Genomic DNA, 19171 nt, shown 5'->3' with positions numbered 1-19171 from the left:
CGAAATGTGTGTGAGTGCTTTGAATGTTGCAATTGTAAAGTTTAACCGAAAATGAGGTATACTGGAATGAGGATCTAATTTATCCTGTTTAGAATTCTAACCATCTTGGAAAAGGCTTATTTGCTAGAGGCGCTTTCAATACCTAAAAAAAACACGTTATCTCTTAAAAGGTGTAAACGTTTGTAGGAGACAATTGGGAATAAGATATTTAAAAGAATTTGAGTTGTTGAAGCATTAGTCAATCTCCTTAAATTGTTTAAATCAGAACAATGTAACGTATCCATTTAAGTTGATGAGGAAAATGGAGGTTTGTGAATTTAGCAAATTTTAAATGAATATTGTTAGAGCCAGACTATATATATTTTTCAACAAAGATAATTTCATATACTCTACATTGTCATAAAGTAGAGTTGGAAATAGATGCACCTTGGCAAAACAACTGAGAAAATGGGATTACTAGTAGTATCTACTTAATGGGGGAGGGATTCAGTGACTTGATACAAGATAATTCCTTTATTAAAAAATTCCCACCAGAAAATCAGAACTCAGTGTAACCCTTATTCCTGTTAACATTATTCTTATTTTTATAACAATATTTTGTGTTTTAAATAACAAATATGGGCTAGTAAAACAGTTCAGAAATATTATATATTCTACTAAGATTGGAGCTAATCACAAATCTGCTTATCTATAGAAAATATCCCAGTGTTCACATAAAAAATGAATAAGCAATTGTTCTAACCATGTGGATCTAAAAACAATATCTGAGAAAAGTCTATAGTTGGTGCAACACATGAATGGGCACCGTTTCACCCAGGACTTAACAAGAGAGTATACATAGCGCGTGGATATATCTATTCATGATATTTCTAATGAGAACCTTCAATTCTAGCTTAAATTTCTATGTATGTACTTATAGATAATGTTGTTCACTCTATCTCCTCAAATCCTTCAGTGATATTTAATGTATCAGCATAGGTTTCCAGATTTTTTTTTTTTTAATTACTTGAGTGGGGTGTTAAGAGAAGCAGCTTGGTGGGAAGTCCACTTGGAATAGCATTTCATGTCACCTCTAAGGCTGAGCTATTCAATGATTCAGTGCATTACAATACACCATAGGAGCTATTTACTTTTCAGTTAATTAAACTTTAATATGAAAATGTTGTTTCACACTGGCCATATTTGGCCAGGGATTACCATATTAGCACATGTGTAGGATGTTTCCATCATCACTGAAAATTCAATGAGATGGCTTTGGTTTAACGTCTGGTCATCTATCAGGTTCAGAAATGAGGTGGAGGGACCAGCAGTTAGCATAATGGCTATGTCGCTGGACTCCCACGTAATCGACCCCGAGGTTCACATCCTGGACCCGGTGGCTTAAAACTCACGCCGGGTGCATGTGCATGTGTGCCCAAGATCCCGAGAGGAGAATGGAGGAGAAGGGATTGTGGCGTGGCCATCCCCTCTAGGGGGTGATTTCTCGTTTTCTGTCTCTCTGTCTCTCTCTGTCTTTCTAGTGAGCGCAAGCGCCCTATAGCAAAAACCTCTCAGAAAAAAAAGAAAAAAGAAAGCACTGATTGACGCTGCAGAGATGAACTTTGAAAATGTGATGTTAAGTGAAATAAGCCCAGATACAACAGGCCACATATAGTATTTATACATGACATGTCCAGAATAGGCAAATCCATAGAAAGCAGTTTAGTGGCTATCAGGGGCTGGAGGAGAGAAGAAAAGGGGATGACTGCTTAATCACTACAGGGTTTCCTTCTTAGGTGATGAGAATGTTTTGGAACTAGAAGTGGTGGTTGCACATCACTGTGAATGTACTAAGTGCCCCTGAATTGTTCATTTTAAAATGGTTCATGTGAATTTCACTTCAATTTTTTAGAAGTCCAAACCTAAATGAATGTGTACCAAATAATAATAAAAATTAGTAGGACAAGGAGAAGAAAAAGAGATCTACCAAGCCTGAAGTCAAAGAAGGGCCCGTGGACAATGTAGACCCGGTACCTGAGAGGAGAGAGAGATCCATTCTGTTCCTTTCCAGAATGCTGCTGGTCTACTGAGGTGGAGCTGTTGCTGCCCTTGGAGACCATGTGGGAAGAAAGTGACTCTGGGCACACAGTGTATTGCTCCAGACATAGCTGTGGCAGGCAGTCTCAGCTGGGCTCTATCTACCATGTTCTGTGGGAGCACTGTGGCCTTTCCCTGGCCCACTGCGTTACCCGCACCCTTTTTCAGCAGGAGTATACTGACCACTCTCCACACAGCTCTCTGGGCTGGAGTTTTATTGAGAATGCTGAGAAAAGGAGATACAAGGGTCAGTTCATGGCCTGTTGGTTAAGGGAGCCGGATCCCACATGGCTGACTGTGCAATTGGAGTCCCAGACTCAGCAACTTCAAAAACAAACCAGGGGGCCAGCAGGTGGCATGATTGTTAAGGCACTGGACTCCTACATGGTTGACCATAGTTTGGGTCCCAGATCTGGTGACTTACTCCTTCCTAAATTTCTCCTTCTCTCTCTGGTAAGAGCATGTGCCTATTAGCATATTTAAAAAAATAATAGTAAAATTAAATAAATAATTCTTAAAAATCAAACAAACGAAAAATCACACCAGGCATGTGTGCATGTGTGCCCAAACTCCCAAAGGGCAAAATGGAGAAGGGATTGCATCATAACCATACTCCATGGCGGTGCCTTCTCCCTTGCATTCTCTGGTGAGAACATAAGCCCTCCCGCAGATTTTTAGAAAGAAAAAGAAGAAAGAAAGAAAAGAAAGGTTGACAAAAAGAGATATGAGGTCCTGGTGGAAGAATGAGACTTGAACCAGTTTTGGAAATATCCATAGAGACAGCATTTACAATTTTGAGAATTCTCAGCTTGGCTTCTCTGTGTCACAGGTCTTTCTCTCCTGGGTATAGGTCTGTCCCCCTGGCTCCTGCTCCCTCATAGAGTCTCTCTCTGCTCTGCTGTGTCAATTCCCACAGGTTCCCCAATTTATTCAAGAATATCCCATCTCCAAAAAATTAAAAATAGAACTATCATATGATCCAGCAATCCACTACTGAGTATATGTCTAATGGACATGTAATTAATATGTTTAAAGGATATCTGCACTCTGGTGTTTACTGCAGCGTTATTCACAATAGCTGATATATAGAAACACATCCTGTCAGTGTATGAAAGGGTAAAGAATATATGCTATATATACATAGTGGATACATAGATGATCGACCCTTTAAAAAGAAGAAAATCCTATCATTTGTGGATGAACCTGGAGGACATTATGCTAAGTGAAATAAGTCAGGCACAGAAAGACAAATGTTGCATGATGTATTTTAATGGAACCTCTAGTAGACCCAACCCCTGACCCTCCATCTCTGGAGTTTCAAATGTTGAAATCAGAAGCAGAGAGCAGAATAATGGTTACCAGGACTGGGCCTGGATCAGGGGGTGGAGGAAGGCGGGGGATTAGAGAGATGTTTTAAAATAAGAAAAAGAATCTCCTGAAAAAAAAAAGAAAAGAAAAGAAAAACCACCCTCCTAGCCTCAGTTTGTGTGACCCCTTTGGCACTGGATCCCACGTGGTCAACTCCAAGGTTCCAGTCTCAGACATATCAGGTACATGAGCATGTGTGCACCAGATCCCAAGAGAATGGTGGAGAAGGGATTTTAGCATGGCCATCCCTCCTGAGGGGTTATTTCTCACTCCCTCTCTCTGTCTCTCTCTGGTGAGAGCACAAACCCTATGACAAAAAATAATCTAAAAAAAAAAAAATGAGTGGAGGAGTGATATAGGAAAACAAGTTTGGGTTGTGCTGAACTTGTCGTTGTTCCCATGTATACACTGTCCTGTCCCATAGCAGGCCCATCAATAAGAGTTGGCTTCTGGCCTGCCCAGAGTTTCTGGTTTTTCACAAGCTTCAGGTCTCAGTGATCAAGTGGGATACTGGCTCAGCCAGCAAATACTCCTGGCCTCCACCCATGTTCTTCTCTTTCCAGGTCAGCTACACCCCACTGCCTAGGTGCAGCTGTTTCTGGACAGGTGACTGGGGATGTCACATTCATGGTGTTTCCTGGCCTCATTACATTGGAGCTGGCAGTGGCCCATCACAGTGCATTGCCTTGGGCTCATGGCTGCCTCCATCACCCAGTGAATTCTCAGCTATTTTCCACACTTTGCCACCTGCTGGCCCAATCCTTTCAGTTCTCTCCTGGAAAATAAGACATCAGACCCAAACAACGTCTGGTGGGCCTGTGGGCCTGCAGTGGGAGCAGGGCTTTCTAGATAGCAGGTGGCTGGTGAACAGGCTGATGTGAGCTCACGGACATTCTCTGCCCACCAGCAGATCAGTTAGGGAGGAGCAGTTCAGAGGACTGAGGGGTTATTTCTCACTCCCTCTCTCTGTCTCTCTCTGGTGAGAGCACAAACCCTATGACAAAAAATAATCTAAAAAAAAAAAAATGAGTGGAGGAGTGATATAGGAAAACAAGTTTGGGTTGTGCTGAACTTGTCGTTGTTCCCATGTATACACTGTCCTGTCCCATAGCAGGCCCATCAATAAGAGTTGGCTTCTGGCCTGCCCAGAGTTTCTGGTTTTTCACAAGCTTCAGGTCTCAGTGATCAAGTGGGATACTGGCTCAGCCAGCAAATACTCCTGGCCTCCACCCATGTTCTTCTCTTTCCAGGTCAGCTACACCCCACTGCCTAGGTGCAGCTGTTTCTGGACAGGTGACTGGGGATGTCACATTCATGGTGTTTCCTGGCCTCATTACATTGGAGCTGGCAGTGGCCCATCACAGTGCATTGCCTTGGGCTCATGGCTGCCTCCATCACCCAGTGAATTCTCAGCTATTTTCCACACTTTGCCACCTGCTGGCCCAATCCTTTCAGTTCTCTCCTGGAAAATAAGACATCAGACCCAAACAACGTCTGGTGGGCCTGTGGGCCTGCAGTGGGAGCAGGGCTTTCTAGATAGCAGGTGGCTGGTGAACAGGCTGATGTGAGCTCACGGACATTCTCTGCCCACCAGCAGATCAGTTAGGGAGGAGCAGTTCAGAGGAGGATCAGCTGTAGGGTCAGCTAGAAGGTCAGGAGTGGTCAGTGGATGGCCACGGATGGAACTGGCCAGTGGGTCAGGCTGTCAGATGGTGGGTCTGATAAGTCAGCAGTAGGTAAGCTGTGGACCCATGGACTCCTGAGACTCCACCAGGACAGCACACTGTCTCTCATGCCATTTGATGGGTAAGTCACAAGACCAGCTGAACTTGGGTTGTGGATAGACAGTCTCCAATTCCTGATGTTAAGAGCTGAAGGCCATACAGGTCTGGTGGGAAGTCTCTCTGACATCACCACTGCCCACTGGTGGCTCCACCCTGAGTCTTATTAATTTCTCATGATGGTCATCAAGCTACAGCATCAGTGAGTCCCAAATGTCATTAATGGCAGATGTTCTCCTAGAACTCCACACTTATTTGCACCTGCTTTATAGTTTCACCCATTAGAGGTGGCTTGATTTCACTCTGCATCAGAATCACACAGGAGGTTTTCCATTCCCCCACACCCACTCCCACCTGGTATCTCTCTGGTTACTAAGTAAAATAGACAAAAACTGCCCATCTTAGTCCATGCGGGCCACTATAACCAAGTATCATAGACTGGGTAATTTATAGACAACAGAATTTACTGTTTACAGTTTCTGGTGACTAGAAGCTCACACTTAAGATATTGGCAAATTTGATGTCTAGTGAAGGCTCTCTCTCTTTTTTTTTTTTTTTTTTGGAGAGCTTTTTGCTATAGGGCGTGTGCGCTCGCCAGAAAGACAGAGAGAGACAGACAGAAAGCGAGAAATCACCCCCCAGGGGGATGGCCAAGCTGCAATCCCTTCTCTATTCTCCTCTCAGGATCTTGGGCACGCACAAATAAGTGCCCAGCATGAGTTTAAGCCACCGGGTCCGGGACTCGAACTGCGGTCGACTACATGAGAGTCCAGCGACATAGCCATTATGCCAACTGCTGGTCCTGAGGGCTCTATCTTACAAATATGGCATCTTTGCTGTGTCCTCACATGGGATGAGAGGTGAAAGTCTCACTCAAATCTCTTCTGTGAGACAGCTCACTGGCCTCTTTCTTTTCATTTGCTATAGGGTACATGTACTTACCAAAGGCAAGGGGAAAGGGAGAAGGAGTGGGAGAAAGAGAAAGAGAGAAAGTGAGAAAACACACCCCAGGAAGATGGCCATTCCACAATGCCTTCTCCTCTTGGGACCAGCGACTGGCGTAAAGGTTATGTCACTGGGCTCCCATAGAGTAAACCACGGTTCAAGTCCCAGACCCAGTGGCCAGGCATACACGCGTGTGCATGTGCGTGTGCGTGCGCGTGTGCATGCCCAAGAGCCCGAGAGGAGAATGGAGAAGAAGGGATTGTGGCGTGGCCATCCTCCCGGGGAGTGATTTCTCGTTTTCTGTCTCTCTCTCTCTCTGTCTTTCTGGCAAGCAATGTGTCCTATAGGAAAAACCTCTCCAAAAAAGAAAGGAAGGAAGGAAGGAAGGAAGGAAGGAAGGAGGGAGGGAGGGAGGGAGGCAGGGAGGGAGGCAGGGAGGGAGGAAGGAAGGAAGGAAGGAAGGAAGAAGAAAATATTGAGTCAAAAATTGGGAGGATGGTGTGTAGTGTCCTACCACTAGGTACTGCCTGCCTGACTCAGCACTGTAAGTGTTTAAGGCCCCACCAGATTCATTTCCACAAGGGTGAGACCAGCACACTTGGATTTTGACTGGGAGAATATTTCAAGAAAAGATTAGGAATCCAGAAATGACACCCTCCCCACTGACCCCACCCCCCAACCACCCACACACACACACACACACACACACGCCCACTCCTGCAGGCTCTGAGACTCACAGAGCAATTTCAAAGAGGCCACCAAAAGATCAAACATAGGGCTATTTTGCTGAAATGTAAAAACGAGATTTAGGTTTGATGCCATTTGGCACTCTGTGGCCATTTCCAACTAGTTCACTGAAGATGCCATGGCATGGACTGGGGGGGGTCTTTGGACTTACCGGTTTATATATTCATACATTAGAGGTGTCTTTTATTTATTTATTTATTTTATTTTATTATTATTATTTTTTTGGAGAGGTTTTTGCTATAGGGCGTGTGCGCTCGCCAGACAGACAGAGAGAGACAGAGAGATAGAAAGCGAGAAATCAACCCCCAGGGGGGATGGCCACACCGCAATCCCTTCTCCTCCATTCTCCTCTCGGGATCTTGGGCACGCACACACACGTGCCCAGCGTGAGTTTTAAGCCACAGGGTCCGGGACGCGAACCGTGGTCGACTACGTGGGAGTTCAGTGACATAGCCGTTACACTAACTGCTGGTCCCTAGAGGTGTCTTTTAAGACGCTCTGGGCAGGGAAAGCACGCAGACCCAGAACAACAGAGCCTAGCAAAGCAGGCCTTGTGCCACTGTGGCATTATTCCTTGTGACTTGGTCTTAGGGACCTGCGCTATGGAGTGCCCTGGAGGCAAGGAGTGCCCCTCTGCAGGAGTGTTGAGGTACTAGAGTGAGGAGATACAGATAGGAGCGTGAGAGTGCTGGGGTGCAGGAAAGCCAGTAGCCAGGGATGCCAGGTGCGAGGATTCCAGGATGCGAGATGCAGGGTTCAGGAGTGTTGGGACGCAGGAGTACTGGGTACAGGAGTGACTGAGTGTGGGGACCCAGGGATGTAAATCTCAGGCAACCGTCCCTGGAGACTTCTCCCCAGCTCCTCAGAAGCAGCGAGAGTGGTGGTTTTGTAGGCCCAAGCTTCCTGCATTCAATGGTTGAGATGCACTGAATAAAACGCTAAAGTCTTTGCTGCCTCATTTACTCTCGGGGACATTTCCTGATTGGTCAGTTCAAAAATTCTGGGCCTGACTGCTTTGGTTTCGAATTCTGCTCTCTTAGTCTTCAGATGCTAACCTCAGTGCTTTCACAGTGCTCAGAGTCCCCTTGGATCCTTTCTTTCCTGGGCTTAGAATCTCGAACATGCTCCTGATTTTACAGTTGTGTCACTGATTTCTTGCAAGATCGTATGTTCTCTAGAGGTAAGGGCTGCTATTTATTCTTTCTGAAAGTGAAGACATTTTGCCGCGTGGAGTCGTTCCCAAGTCCCCTTCTGAGGAGTAGGGGTTATAGGATACCTTTGTCCCTGGGCACTAAGGGTTAAAAAATATATATCCCTACCTCTCAGTCCCAGCACCAGCCCCTGGCAAAACTGGGGTTTCCTCCCATCCCTTCCCAAGTGTGTTTGTCCTGGGGATGTGGGGCTCTCATGTTTTGCTCACTATCTTCTGCTTAGACAGAGACTAACACGTCTGTATTGAGGACAGAATTCTGATTTTCCTATTCCAAAGTTGTTTCCAGGGGGCCTGGGAGAGTCGAGCCTACAAACATTAACAGAGGCCTGTGAACTTAAACAGACTGTTGAGAGTGAAAGCTACATCTGTCTCAGGCATAGTGCTTTTATGATGCACAGTAATGCACAGTAAGCCTTTTTGAGTAAAGCACAGACATGCTTTTGCTGTTTCTTTCAGGAAGAGAGACGTGTGTTTTTCTTTAACCAATTACTAACTGAAGAATTTCTTTTTCTTTTGTTATTGTAATTTTGTTTTTCTTTTTAAAATTAATTTATTTATTTACATTTAATCACATCTTTACAGTGTACAACATCACCTATAATCTACAAGTCTCCACTTCCAAATGTTCCACCTTTTGGGGCCAGGCCAATGTAAATGACTCCTTACCTGACTGACAACTCTCCTGCTCTCATAACTAAATAGGACAGTACATAATACACCATTAACTGCAGTCACCACGTATAATTAAGGGCAGCAGAGGCTTCAGCCACAGAAGAAATATTTTTTTTCTCCAGACCTAAGGTCACTCACTCAATCTCATGTTAAGCATAAACTGTATTATTATTTCTTCACAGCTTGATTATTTCCGTTGACAGTATCTAAATTTTATAACAGCATATGCTTAAAGAAGCAAAACATTCATATGTGCCAATGCTTTCCTTTTTACTAAAATCAATAAAAATTCCCCACAATTGTATTTCCATCTATTTATTGTCTTATTATTGAAACTATGCATGCTAACTTAACTCATTTTATGAACTAAATAAATTCTAATTAACTCTTATTGTTTTCACCTGATGCTCCAAGAGCCACACTGACCCTTTAAAGTGGCCCTTGCAGGACCAGCAGTTAACGTAATGGCTATGTTGCTGGACTCCCATGTAGTCGACCATGGTTCGAGTCCTGGACCCAGTGGCTTAAACTCATGCCAGGCGTGTGTGCGTGCGTGCCCAAGATCCTGAGAGGAGAATGGAGGAGAAGGGATTGCGGTGTGGCCATCCCCCCTGGGGGGTGGTTTCTCACTTTCTGTCTCTCTGTCTCTCTCTGTCTGGCGAGTGCACGTGCCCTATAGCTAAAACCTCTCCAAAAGAAAAATAAAGTGGCCGTTGCAAGGGCCAAAACATGGCGGAGCGGTTATGGTGTTGTACTCCCACATAGTCTAACACAGTTTGAGACCTGGATCCGGTGGCTTCAAACTCATGCAAGGCACATGTGTGTGCATGCCCAAGATCCCAGGAGGAGAAGGGATTAAGGTGTGGCCATCCCCCTTGCAGAGTGATGTCTCATTTTCCCTCTCACCGTGTCTGTCTGTCACTCTCTCTCTCTCCAATGAGTGCACACTCTAAGGCAAAAACCTTAGTTTGTCTTGTTCACTGTTCTCACTTTTAATAGTGATGTAGCTGTCTATCCTATGGAGATATAATGATCTTCAAAGTCACTGTGATAATTAGCATAGTCATTAATAAGAGCAGTGTGGAGGATTCCTCAAAAAATTTAAAATAGAACTACAATATGATCTAGCAATCCTATTTCTGGGTATTTAACCAAAGGAAATAAGATAAGTGTGTGGAACAGAAACTACATTCCCATGTTGATTGTGGCATTATTGACAATAGCCAAGATATGGAATCAACCTAAATATTCATCAACAGATTAATGGATAACAAAATACGATATTCCCTCTCACAGAAATTCTATTTAGCTTTGAAAAACAAAGAAATCAGGACCAGCAGATGGTGTAATGGTTATGTTGCTGGGCTCCCACATAGTTGACTGCCATTTGAGTTCTGGACCCCGTGCTTTAAAACTCTTGGGGGGCATGTGTGCTTGTGTGCCCAAGTTCCTGAGAGGAGAGTGAAGGAAAAGGGATTGCAGTGTGGCCACTCCCCTGAGGGGTTATTTCTCACTTTCTGTCTTTGTCAAGAAAAATCTCTCTTGAAAAAAAAAAAAAAAAAAGAGAGAAAGAAGGAAATCCTACCATTTGCAACAACACAGATGAACTTAGAGGACTTGATGCTAGGTGCAATAAGCTCAGCACAAAAAGACAAATACCACATGATCTTACATGTAGGTGGAAGCTAATAAAGTTGAACTCACAGAAATAAAGTAGAACGGCAGTCACTGGAGGCTGAAGAAGATAAGGAAAGAGGACAGGATCAAAGGACAAAATTTTAGTTATACAGGAAATGCGGGTTCAAGAGATCTATTGTACAACATGATGACTGCAGTTAATAGTGTATTATGGACCTGAAAATTGCTAAGAGGATAGATTTTAAGTGTTCTTACCACAAAAATGGTAAGTATGTGAGGTAAAATATGTTAATTAGCTTGATTTAGCCACTCTATAATGTATACATATGTCAAAACATCATGTTGAATGCCATAAGTACCTATAATTTTTATTTGATGATTTAAATAAGAAGGGGGGAAAGTCATTGTGATAATTGGTAGTCCTTGCATAATGATTTTCATGGCTCTTATCCTCAAATGAGGACATTTGTCTCGGTCACTTTGGGCTGCTACAACTAAAATGCCATAGTCTGGGGAGCTTAAACCACGAACATTTATTTCTCACTGTTCTGAAGGCTGCAAGTCCAAGGTCAAAGTGTCAGCAGATTCAGTGTCTGGTGAGGACCTACTTCTTGGTTCTATGGCACGTTCTTCTGTCTTCTCACGCTCTCTGGCTCAGTTTTATAAGGGCACTAAATCCATTTATGAGGGCTCCATACACATTGCCTTATCTAACCCTCTCAAAGACCCCCACCTCCTATACCATCTCATTGGTGATTAAGGCTTTGACAAATGAGTTTGGGGCAGAAACACAAACATTCCGTCCAAAACAGCATTGTAGAGACAAACAAAAATTTTCCTAAAACCAAAGGTTCAGTTATACCTTCTGATTCTGGTATGTTTCCCATATTGCTAAGGGAAACCCAGGAAAAGACTATGTTAGAGTTATTTTATTAAAAAAATACTGTGACTTGGGTCAGCGGGTGGTGTGGTAGTTAAACTGCTGGATTCCCACATGACTGACTGTGGTTTGAGTCCTGGACTTGGCGACCTGAAAAATCACAATAAATAATGTTTTTTGTTGTTGTTTTGCTTTGTTTTTACAAAAAGTACTTCAACTCTGGCATTGTTGCCACAGTTTTTCGGGCCCAAGTTCCTAAAGGTTGTGACCCTATTGTCATTTCTTCACATAAACACAGCAGAACTATTGATAGAACTCCTTAGATGCTGTCATAGCTACAAGTAGGTCAGCAAGTCTTATCCTTCTAATTTAGAGATTAATGCCATATGTACATAGTTGTCCACAGAATGTCACTTCTCTGTGCATCTGTGATTATTTCCTCCTCCATGTGGATTTACTCGACAAGAATCAACACTTGGGCTGACCCCATGGCATAGTGGTTAAGGGAGCCAGATCTCACATGGTCCACAGCAGTTCAAACCTGGCCCTGATGGCTTGAAAATATGCTGGGTGAGGGACCAGCAGGCGATGTGGTGGCTAAGGTGTTGGATTCCATACAGCCAACTCTGCTTTTCCAGTCCCAAAAAAGGAGTCCTGAACATCATGCTGGGTGCATATTCATACCCAAAACCCTGAGAGGAAAAGGGAGGAGAAGGTATTTCATAGCCATCCCCCTGAGGGGTGATTTCTCACTTTTCCTCTCTCTTTCTGAAAAGTTCTTCCCATCCTGACGAAGGGTAGGGAGAAGAGGAAAAAAATGAAGACTATGCAGGGAAAGATGTGAGCTTACTGCCTAGCTAGTCAGATCACCCGTAGACAAGCGGGCACCAGTTTTAGCTGGGCACCGCAAACAGGCTTGAATATAAAGCGCGGGTAACCCTGAGGAGCGCAACACAAGCCAATTACAACACAGCCAGACATCACGCCACATGGAGGCCAACCAATGGGAACTCAGCAGGCTCTATAAAAGTGGGCACAGAGCGCGGGTTTGCTGTTTGAAGAGCAACAGACTGAAGAATCTGAAGCATCAGAGCAAGTGACACTAGAGCGATGGCCCGCACCAAGCAGACGGCGCGCAAGTCTACCGGCGGCAAGGCACCGCGCAAACAGCTGGCTACGAAGGTGGCTCGCAAGAGCGCACCAGCCACTGGCGGGGTGAAGAAGCCTCATCGCTACAGGCCAGGCACTGTGGCACTGCGCGAGATCCGCCGCTACCAGAAGTCTACTGAGCTGTTGATCCGCAAGCTGCCATTCCAGCGGCTGGTGCGTGAGATCGCGCAGGATTTCAAGACAGACCTGCGTTTCCAGACCTCAGCAGTGATGGCGCTCCAGGAGGCGTGTGAGTCCTACCTCGTGGGACTCTTCGAGGATACCAACCTGTGTGCCATCCACGCTAAGCGTGTCACCATCATGCCCAAGGATATCCAGCTGGCACGCCGAATCCGCGGAGAGCGAGCCTAGATCCCTTGGTCACCTTGCCATAGTGCTCTTGTTACCCCAAAGGCTCTTTTCAGAGCCACCCACTTGAGCAGAAAAGTAGCTGTAACCAAATGGGTGGCCCCGTTTTGTAGTGGTCTCTCTTGAAGGACTTAGCTATGACTAGCTCTGTCCTCTTTGCTCTTTCTTTTCTTTTTAGTCCACCTGGCTTCACGTCCTATCTTTAGTTAGAATTAGTGTGCTGTGAGACCAGCAGGTGGTATAGCAGTGACATCACTGGACTCCCAGGTAGTTGACCTTGGTTTGAGTCCCAGACTTATTGGCTTAAAACAGACTAGGCGTGGGAACCAACAGTTAGTGTAATGGCTATGTCGCTGGACTCCCACGTAGTCGACAGCGGTTCGACAGCGACATAGCCATTACACTAACTGCTGGTCCCCTCTTTCTAACTAGAGAAGTCCACCTAGTTTCATGTCCTATCTTTAGAATTAGTGTGCTATGGGACCAGCAGGTGGTATAGCAGTTACATCACTGGACTCCCAGGTAGTTGACCTTGGTTTGAGTACCAGACTTACTGGTTTAAAATAGGTCGTGTGTGTGTGCCCAAGATTCCAAGAAAATAAAGAGATCACCATGTGGCAATCCCTCCCAGGGTGTGACTACTTGATTTGTCTCTCTAGTAAGCACATATGCCCTATAGCAAAATCTCCAAAAAAAAAAGTGTGCTGTGAGTTCAACATATTTAGGTTAGAAAGCTAGTGTGTAAAGTCTAGGTGGTAAAAAAGGGAACTTGGCCTAAATGTAAGTATGAGGAAGCCTCTAAATATTGAAGGAGAGTCTTGGCATGGACGTTTGCTGACCACTTTCCTTCTTTACTATTGTGGCCAGTTCTTTTTTTTTTAATTTAACTTTATTTATTAGTATATCATTATTATTTTTCAGTTTGATCAGAGAGAGAGAGAGAGAAAGAGGAAGTGAGAAAGCAAGCCACCAGGTCCGAGACTTGAACCGTGGTCGGCCATGTGGGAGTCCAGTGCCTTTAACCACCACGCCACTTGCTGGCTCCTGGGCCAGCTCTTTTTAAAAGTAATTTAAATTTGCTACATGCACTCTCCAGAGAGAAGGAAAATGAGCTGAGATTCTGTAGTTAGGGTGACTAGCAATGAGACAAATGGGGTGGTTTGGAGTAAGATTATTTTGAGCTAAAAGGACTTGAAAACAGATATAGAAAAAAGGTACTTTGAGCTTTTTTCCCCCTTTGAAAGTGGAAGATAAAACTTCCTTTTGAAAGATGCTCTCCCTATATACCAAAAGGAGTGAAAATGTTATGTCTAATGTGTTACTGTGAAGTATATATTTTCCTTTTCTTGGCATATGACTGAAATGCTTGGAATCTCCAAAGTGATAAATGTCTACTGATTAACTTGACAGTCACTCAGGGATGGGAGCTGGTCATTCAAAAGACCAAGGTGAGTTTAGGGAGATGGGACTTTCAGACCTATCCACCAACCTCCAGAGAAGAGAGAAAGATGAAGATTGAGTTGATCACGAGGAGTCATTTTTTCAATCAATCATATCTACTTAACGAAGCCTCCCTTGAAACCCAAAAGAACAATAGTCAAAGAGCTTCCATATTGTAGAATATGCAGAGGTTCCTGTAGGGTGCTATGCCAGAGAGGAAATGGAAGATCCATGCTCCTTCCCATATGCCTTGACCTATGAATCACTTCATCCATGTTCTTTGTACTATCCTTTGTAAAAAAAAAAAAAAAAAAAAAAAAGATTGGTAAACATGTTTCCCTGGATTTTGTGAACCTTTAAAAAAATCAGTTGAACCTAAGGAGAGGAATTCATGGGTCATGATTTATGGCCAGTCAGAAGCAAAGGGAAAACAATTTGGGGCCTCCAAATAGCTTTCTTTTTTTGAGAGAGAGATTTTTGCTATCGGGAGCATGCTCTACACAGACAGATAGAGACAGACAAAAAGTGAGAAATCATCCCTCAGGAGGTATGGCCACACTGCAATCCCTTCTCCTCCAGTCTTCTCTTGGATCTTTGGGCTCACACATATGTGTCTGGCATGTTTTAAGTCACTGGGTTTAAGACTTGAACCACAGTCTGGGTGGGAGTCCAGTGACATAACTGTTATGCCATCTGCTGGTCCCACAAATAGCATCTTAATTTGGAGAGTGAGGGCAGTCTTGGGAACCTGTGGGGTCTGGTGCTATTTTCAAGTAAACAGGTTGAGTATCAGCATTTAATCAAATGAAAGAACACTCAGTTGGTGTCAACTGCAGAAGTGCTTGCTCTTTTGCTGGTGGAGAGAAATCCCTATATACTTCTTGGTGATCAGAAATCTCAGAAGTCTTGTCTTCTGTGTTGTGTAACAAGAACAGAGAAAAAAAAAAACATTTTGTTTTTCTTACTAAATAGAGATGGAAACTCAAAGCCAAGAGAAATCTATAAATAAGCCTTGTTAAAAATTGTGCCTTGGGGCCTGTAGGTGGCGTGGTGGTTAAGGCTCTGGATCCCATATGGCCAACTCTGCAGTTCGAGTACTGGTCCCAGCAGCTTGAAAAACACGCCTGTAGCACTATGCCATGTGTGCTCAGAAATTCCAAGAGGAGGCCCAGCTGGAGGCATGGTGGTTAAAGAGCTCGACTCCCATGTGGCTGACCATGACTCAAGTCCTAGATCTGGTGGCTTGCTTTCTCACTTTCTCTCTTTCTCTCTTTTTCCTTCTCTGTCTTTGGTCATAATTTTTAAAGTGGTAATAATAATAAATAAAGTAATTCTAAAAAACAAAAAATCCCAAGAGGACAAGGGACTGTGGCATGGCCATCTGTCTCTTGGCAAGTGCACACAAGCTCTGACCAAAAAAAAAAAAAAAAAAAAAAATCAAGCCTTATCAGGAGTGGCCTCCCCATATATGTTACTATTTCACAAATTATAACTCTTTGTTCAACCTAGTATAGAAGGACTTAGGCCTAACTACTTTTGGAGTCATTTTCCTGTGAAGACTATGCTTTTCTCCTGCTAATCTATTTTATGTTGTCTTACTCTACTCAGGCTGCTATTTTTAAAATACCAGAAACTGGGGGGCTTATAAAGAACAGAAATTCACAGTTTTGTAGGACAGAAGTTCAACAGTGAGTTGTCAGATTCAATCTCTGGTAAGGGCCCCCTTCCTGTTTGCTAGAAGCCCCTTCTAGCTGTTCTTCCCATGGTTGAATGGGTGAGGGAGCTTTCTGGGTCTCTTTTATAAGGGCACTAATCCCATTAGCAATGACTCTACCCTTATGACCTATTCCCTTCCCAATGGCCCCATCTCCTAATACCATTACCTTGGGGGTTAGGATTTCAACATCTGAATTCAAGAGAGGAGTCACAGTCTGTCAATAACCATCTAGTGTACTCTCCTGTTTATGAGTCCAGGTTGAAGTATATAAAGAGGTCATGAATACAGAATTCTGAATACAGCAAAGCTAGCTGAAGATTTATAGCAAATGAGCAGAGTGAAGGGGTCAGTGAATTTAAAATTCTTATGAGGAGACAAGGGTAGGAGATTCTTGTTAAACTAACCTATCAGGATTCCGTACTACATGCAAAGCAGGATGAAGAAAGGGCATAAGGATAAGGTCTAGTCAAAAAGAGAGTTCAGAGGTGCACCTGATTAAAGTTTGGTCAAGGAGGAAGTTTTTGTTATTATTAAGCCTGAATTGGTTCTAAGATTTTTTAAAAAAAAAATTATTTAATTTTATTTATTATTATTAATTTGATGAAAGAGAGAGAGGGAAAGAAAGCCACCAGGTACGCAACTCAAACTGTGGTTGGCCATGTGAAAGTCCAGTACCTTAACCACCATGCCATCTGCCAGCCCCCTCCTAAGACTTCTGATCTTGAATCTGTTCTAAGTCATGACCCCCTTGCCTCTGGTTTGTGGGACCTGAGGGAAGAGGTCCCTCACAACACCAAGATTCCTTGGCCATATGGACATAATACCAAAAAATGATATCAAATGTTGTTCAATCTTTTCTATATTTTACTTCATAAATTACTACCTTTTAAGGGTTACAGGAATTCTGTCTATTTTCCCAAATGTTTTGAACATCACTGTGGAATGTGTAAACAACTACCCCCTCCCTCAGCTCCCAGAGTTGAGCTCAGTTTTATACAGAAATCTATTTCCTCTATTACAATAGTCCTGAATAAAATCTGTCTTCCCCACCTTAAACTATTGTATGGCTTCATTTACCTTTAACAATAACCTCTGAAGCAGATCAGAATGTTATCCCCAAGTCTACTACGTTGGCATAAGGATTATTTTGAGGTGGAGGAAACAGAAAAAACAAATACAGGAAGAGCTCTCTGCCTGCCCGTCTGCCAAAAAGCAAAACATAAATCCTTCTCATGAAGGTGTCCCCTCTCTTAGACCAAGAGAACGACCCTTATCATTGAAGACAACACTGAGATGGGTCTGTATAGATAAACCTTAACAAGTAACTATCATTCATTTCTCCATTCACCTCCCTATAATTTACCACCTAATGAGCCCAAACCTCTTTTGTCTAATCACTTCCCCACCATTTATCATCCTTGTTAAAATGGTATTTAAGCCTTGGGGCCAGCAGGTGGCATGAAGGTTGGGCTCTGGACTCCCACAAGGGAACCACTTCCAAGGACAGAGTGTATCTTGAGCCTATGACGGAACAGGGTAAGCAGAAAAATACTCATTCATATGTTCTCAGTGTGTTTCCTTGGGAGCCTACTAGATTGTGAAAACAGGCCTCTTACCACAGACAAGTTTTTTGGTCTAACAATGGCTTCCCTGTGGTGAGAGACTGAATGTATGTAAAAATTCACAATGGCCAGGACATCTACAAAAACAGAACTCTGATCCTTAATCTGCAGCAATCTGCCCAGGATGTCAACCCATTAGCCACAGAAACAAGTCCAGGAAACCAGCCTGCTGTAAATCAGACTCCTTAAGAAGTCAGATCACAGGACCAGCAGTTAGCGTAATGGCTATGTCGCTGGACTCCCACATAGTCGACCGGGGTTCGAGTCCCAGATCTGGTGGCTTAAACTCACACCAGGCGCGTGTGCATACGTACCCAAGATCCCGAGAGGAGAATGGAGGAGAAGGGATCACCATCCACCCTGGGGGGTGATTTCTCGCTTTCTATCTCTGTCTCTCTCTGTCTGGCGAGCGCACGCACCCTATAGCAAAAACCTTAAAAAAAAAAAAAAGTCAGATCACTATCTCTGACAACAAACAAGAAGTTAAATAATAATTCCTGTAACAATCAGCCCCAAATGGCCAAGACTTCATTAATAAGTGATAACGTTCCTAATTTTTACTCCTACTTCCAATTTAGGACCAAGCAGAGAAAGCCAAATCTGCTCTCCTAACCAAATCCATGAGATGCCCCATTCTAGGTAGTTATCTCCAGCTTGGCCAGGCCAACAACCTTCATCAGGGCTTCCATGAAACTATCCCCTTCTTCCACTATAAAGTTTTTTTTTCCATTCCTTTCCTGTTTTAGAGTCTCTGTCAAAAGCTCCTGACAGTGTCTGACTCCTTCATTATCACAATCTCTGAATAAACAGCTTTTGTCTGTTCCCATTGGGTGGTCACTGGGTAGGTGCATATTCAACTTTGTTACTTTGCCATATATTGGTTCATTAATCCTGCATAACAAGACAACTTTTATTTGCCATACATTTCCTCCTCTCCCCCATCCATAACCTGTCACTCCCCCTCTTACTTTTTGTAACTCAGAATGCTATATTTCTACCTATGCACAAAATTAAATTGGCCTTTCTCCTGTTATTATGTCTCATGGAAATTTTATTCATAGCCCAGCTAAAGAACATAAAAGGGTGGAAGGAAGCCATTTCCCCCTCCTCTAAAATAGTAAAAAGAGAATAGTCAAATATAAAGATAAAAATAAAGAGAAAAGAGAAAGTATTCTAATTTAAGTCTTAAAAGACCTCATCAGCTTGTTAAGATCCTGATTCAAACCAAATGTTTTAAACATCTGTGGCCAGATCTCTTCCCCCATAGCCAGGCTTCGACACTTGGAGCCAAGCCAAATTTTGGGGGCGCATTTCAGCCGACCCCCCCTTACATCCCCTTACAACAGGGCACCTGCTCCCTGCTACTTTGTCCCACCCCGCACTCTGCTGCAGACCTTCCAGAGACTCCCCCTTCAATCTCCTCCACCCACCTCCTGCCCTTTGTTGCTTGCCCTTCATCAACCTCTTCCACCTACCCCAATGGGGGCAGCATATGATGCCTCCCCCACCTCCCCTTTCAGCCCCTCTTAGTGGGGCACCTTTCCCTCCTGCATC

General features: G+C 43.7%; 1 protein-coding gene across 1 annotated transcript; it reads left to right on the top strand.

The window, feature by feature from the left end:
- The first annotated feature begins 9545 nt into the window (after positions 1–9545).
- Positions 9546–12875, top strand: H3-4 (H3.4 histone, cluster member). Its single transcript, XM_006146988.3, has 2 exons — positions 9546–9553; positions 12427–12875. Exons 1-2 carry the CDS (start codon positions 9546–9548, stop codon positions 12839–12841), a joined length of 423 nt encoding a protein of 140 aa, XP_006147050.2. The 3' UTR covers positions 12842–12875.
- Positions 12876–19171: the final 6296 nt, after the last annotated feature.

The sequence above is a fragment of the Tupaia chinensis genome, unplaced genomic scaffold (genome assembly GCF_000334495.1).
Source record: "Tupaia chinensis unplaced genomic scaffold, TupChi_1.0 Scaffold000197_1, whole genome shotgun sequence".
Taxonomy (NCBI): Eukaryota; Metazoa; Chordata; class Mammalia; order Scandentia; family Tupaiidae; genus Tupaia; species Tupaia belangeri.
This window is presented reverse-complemented; position numbering and strand designations above follow the sequence as displayed.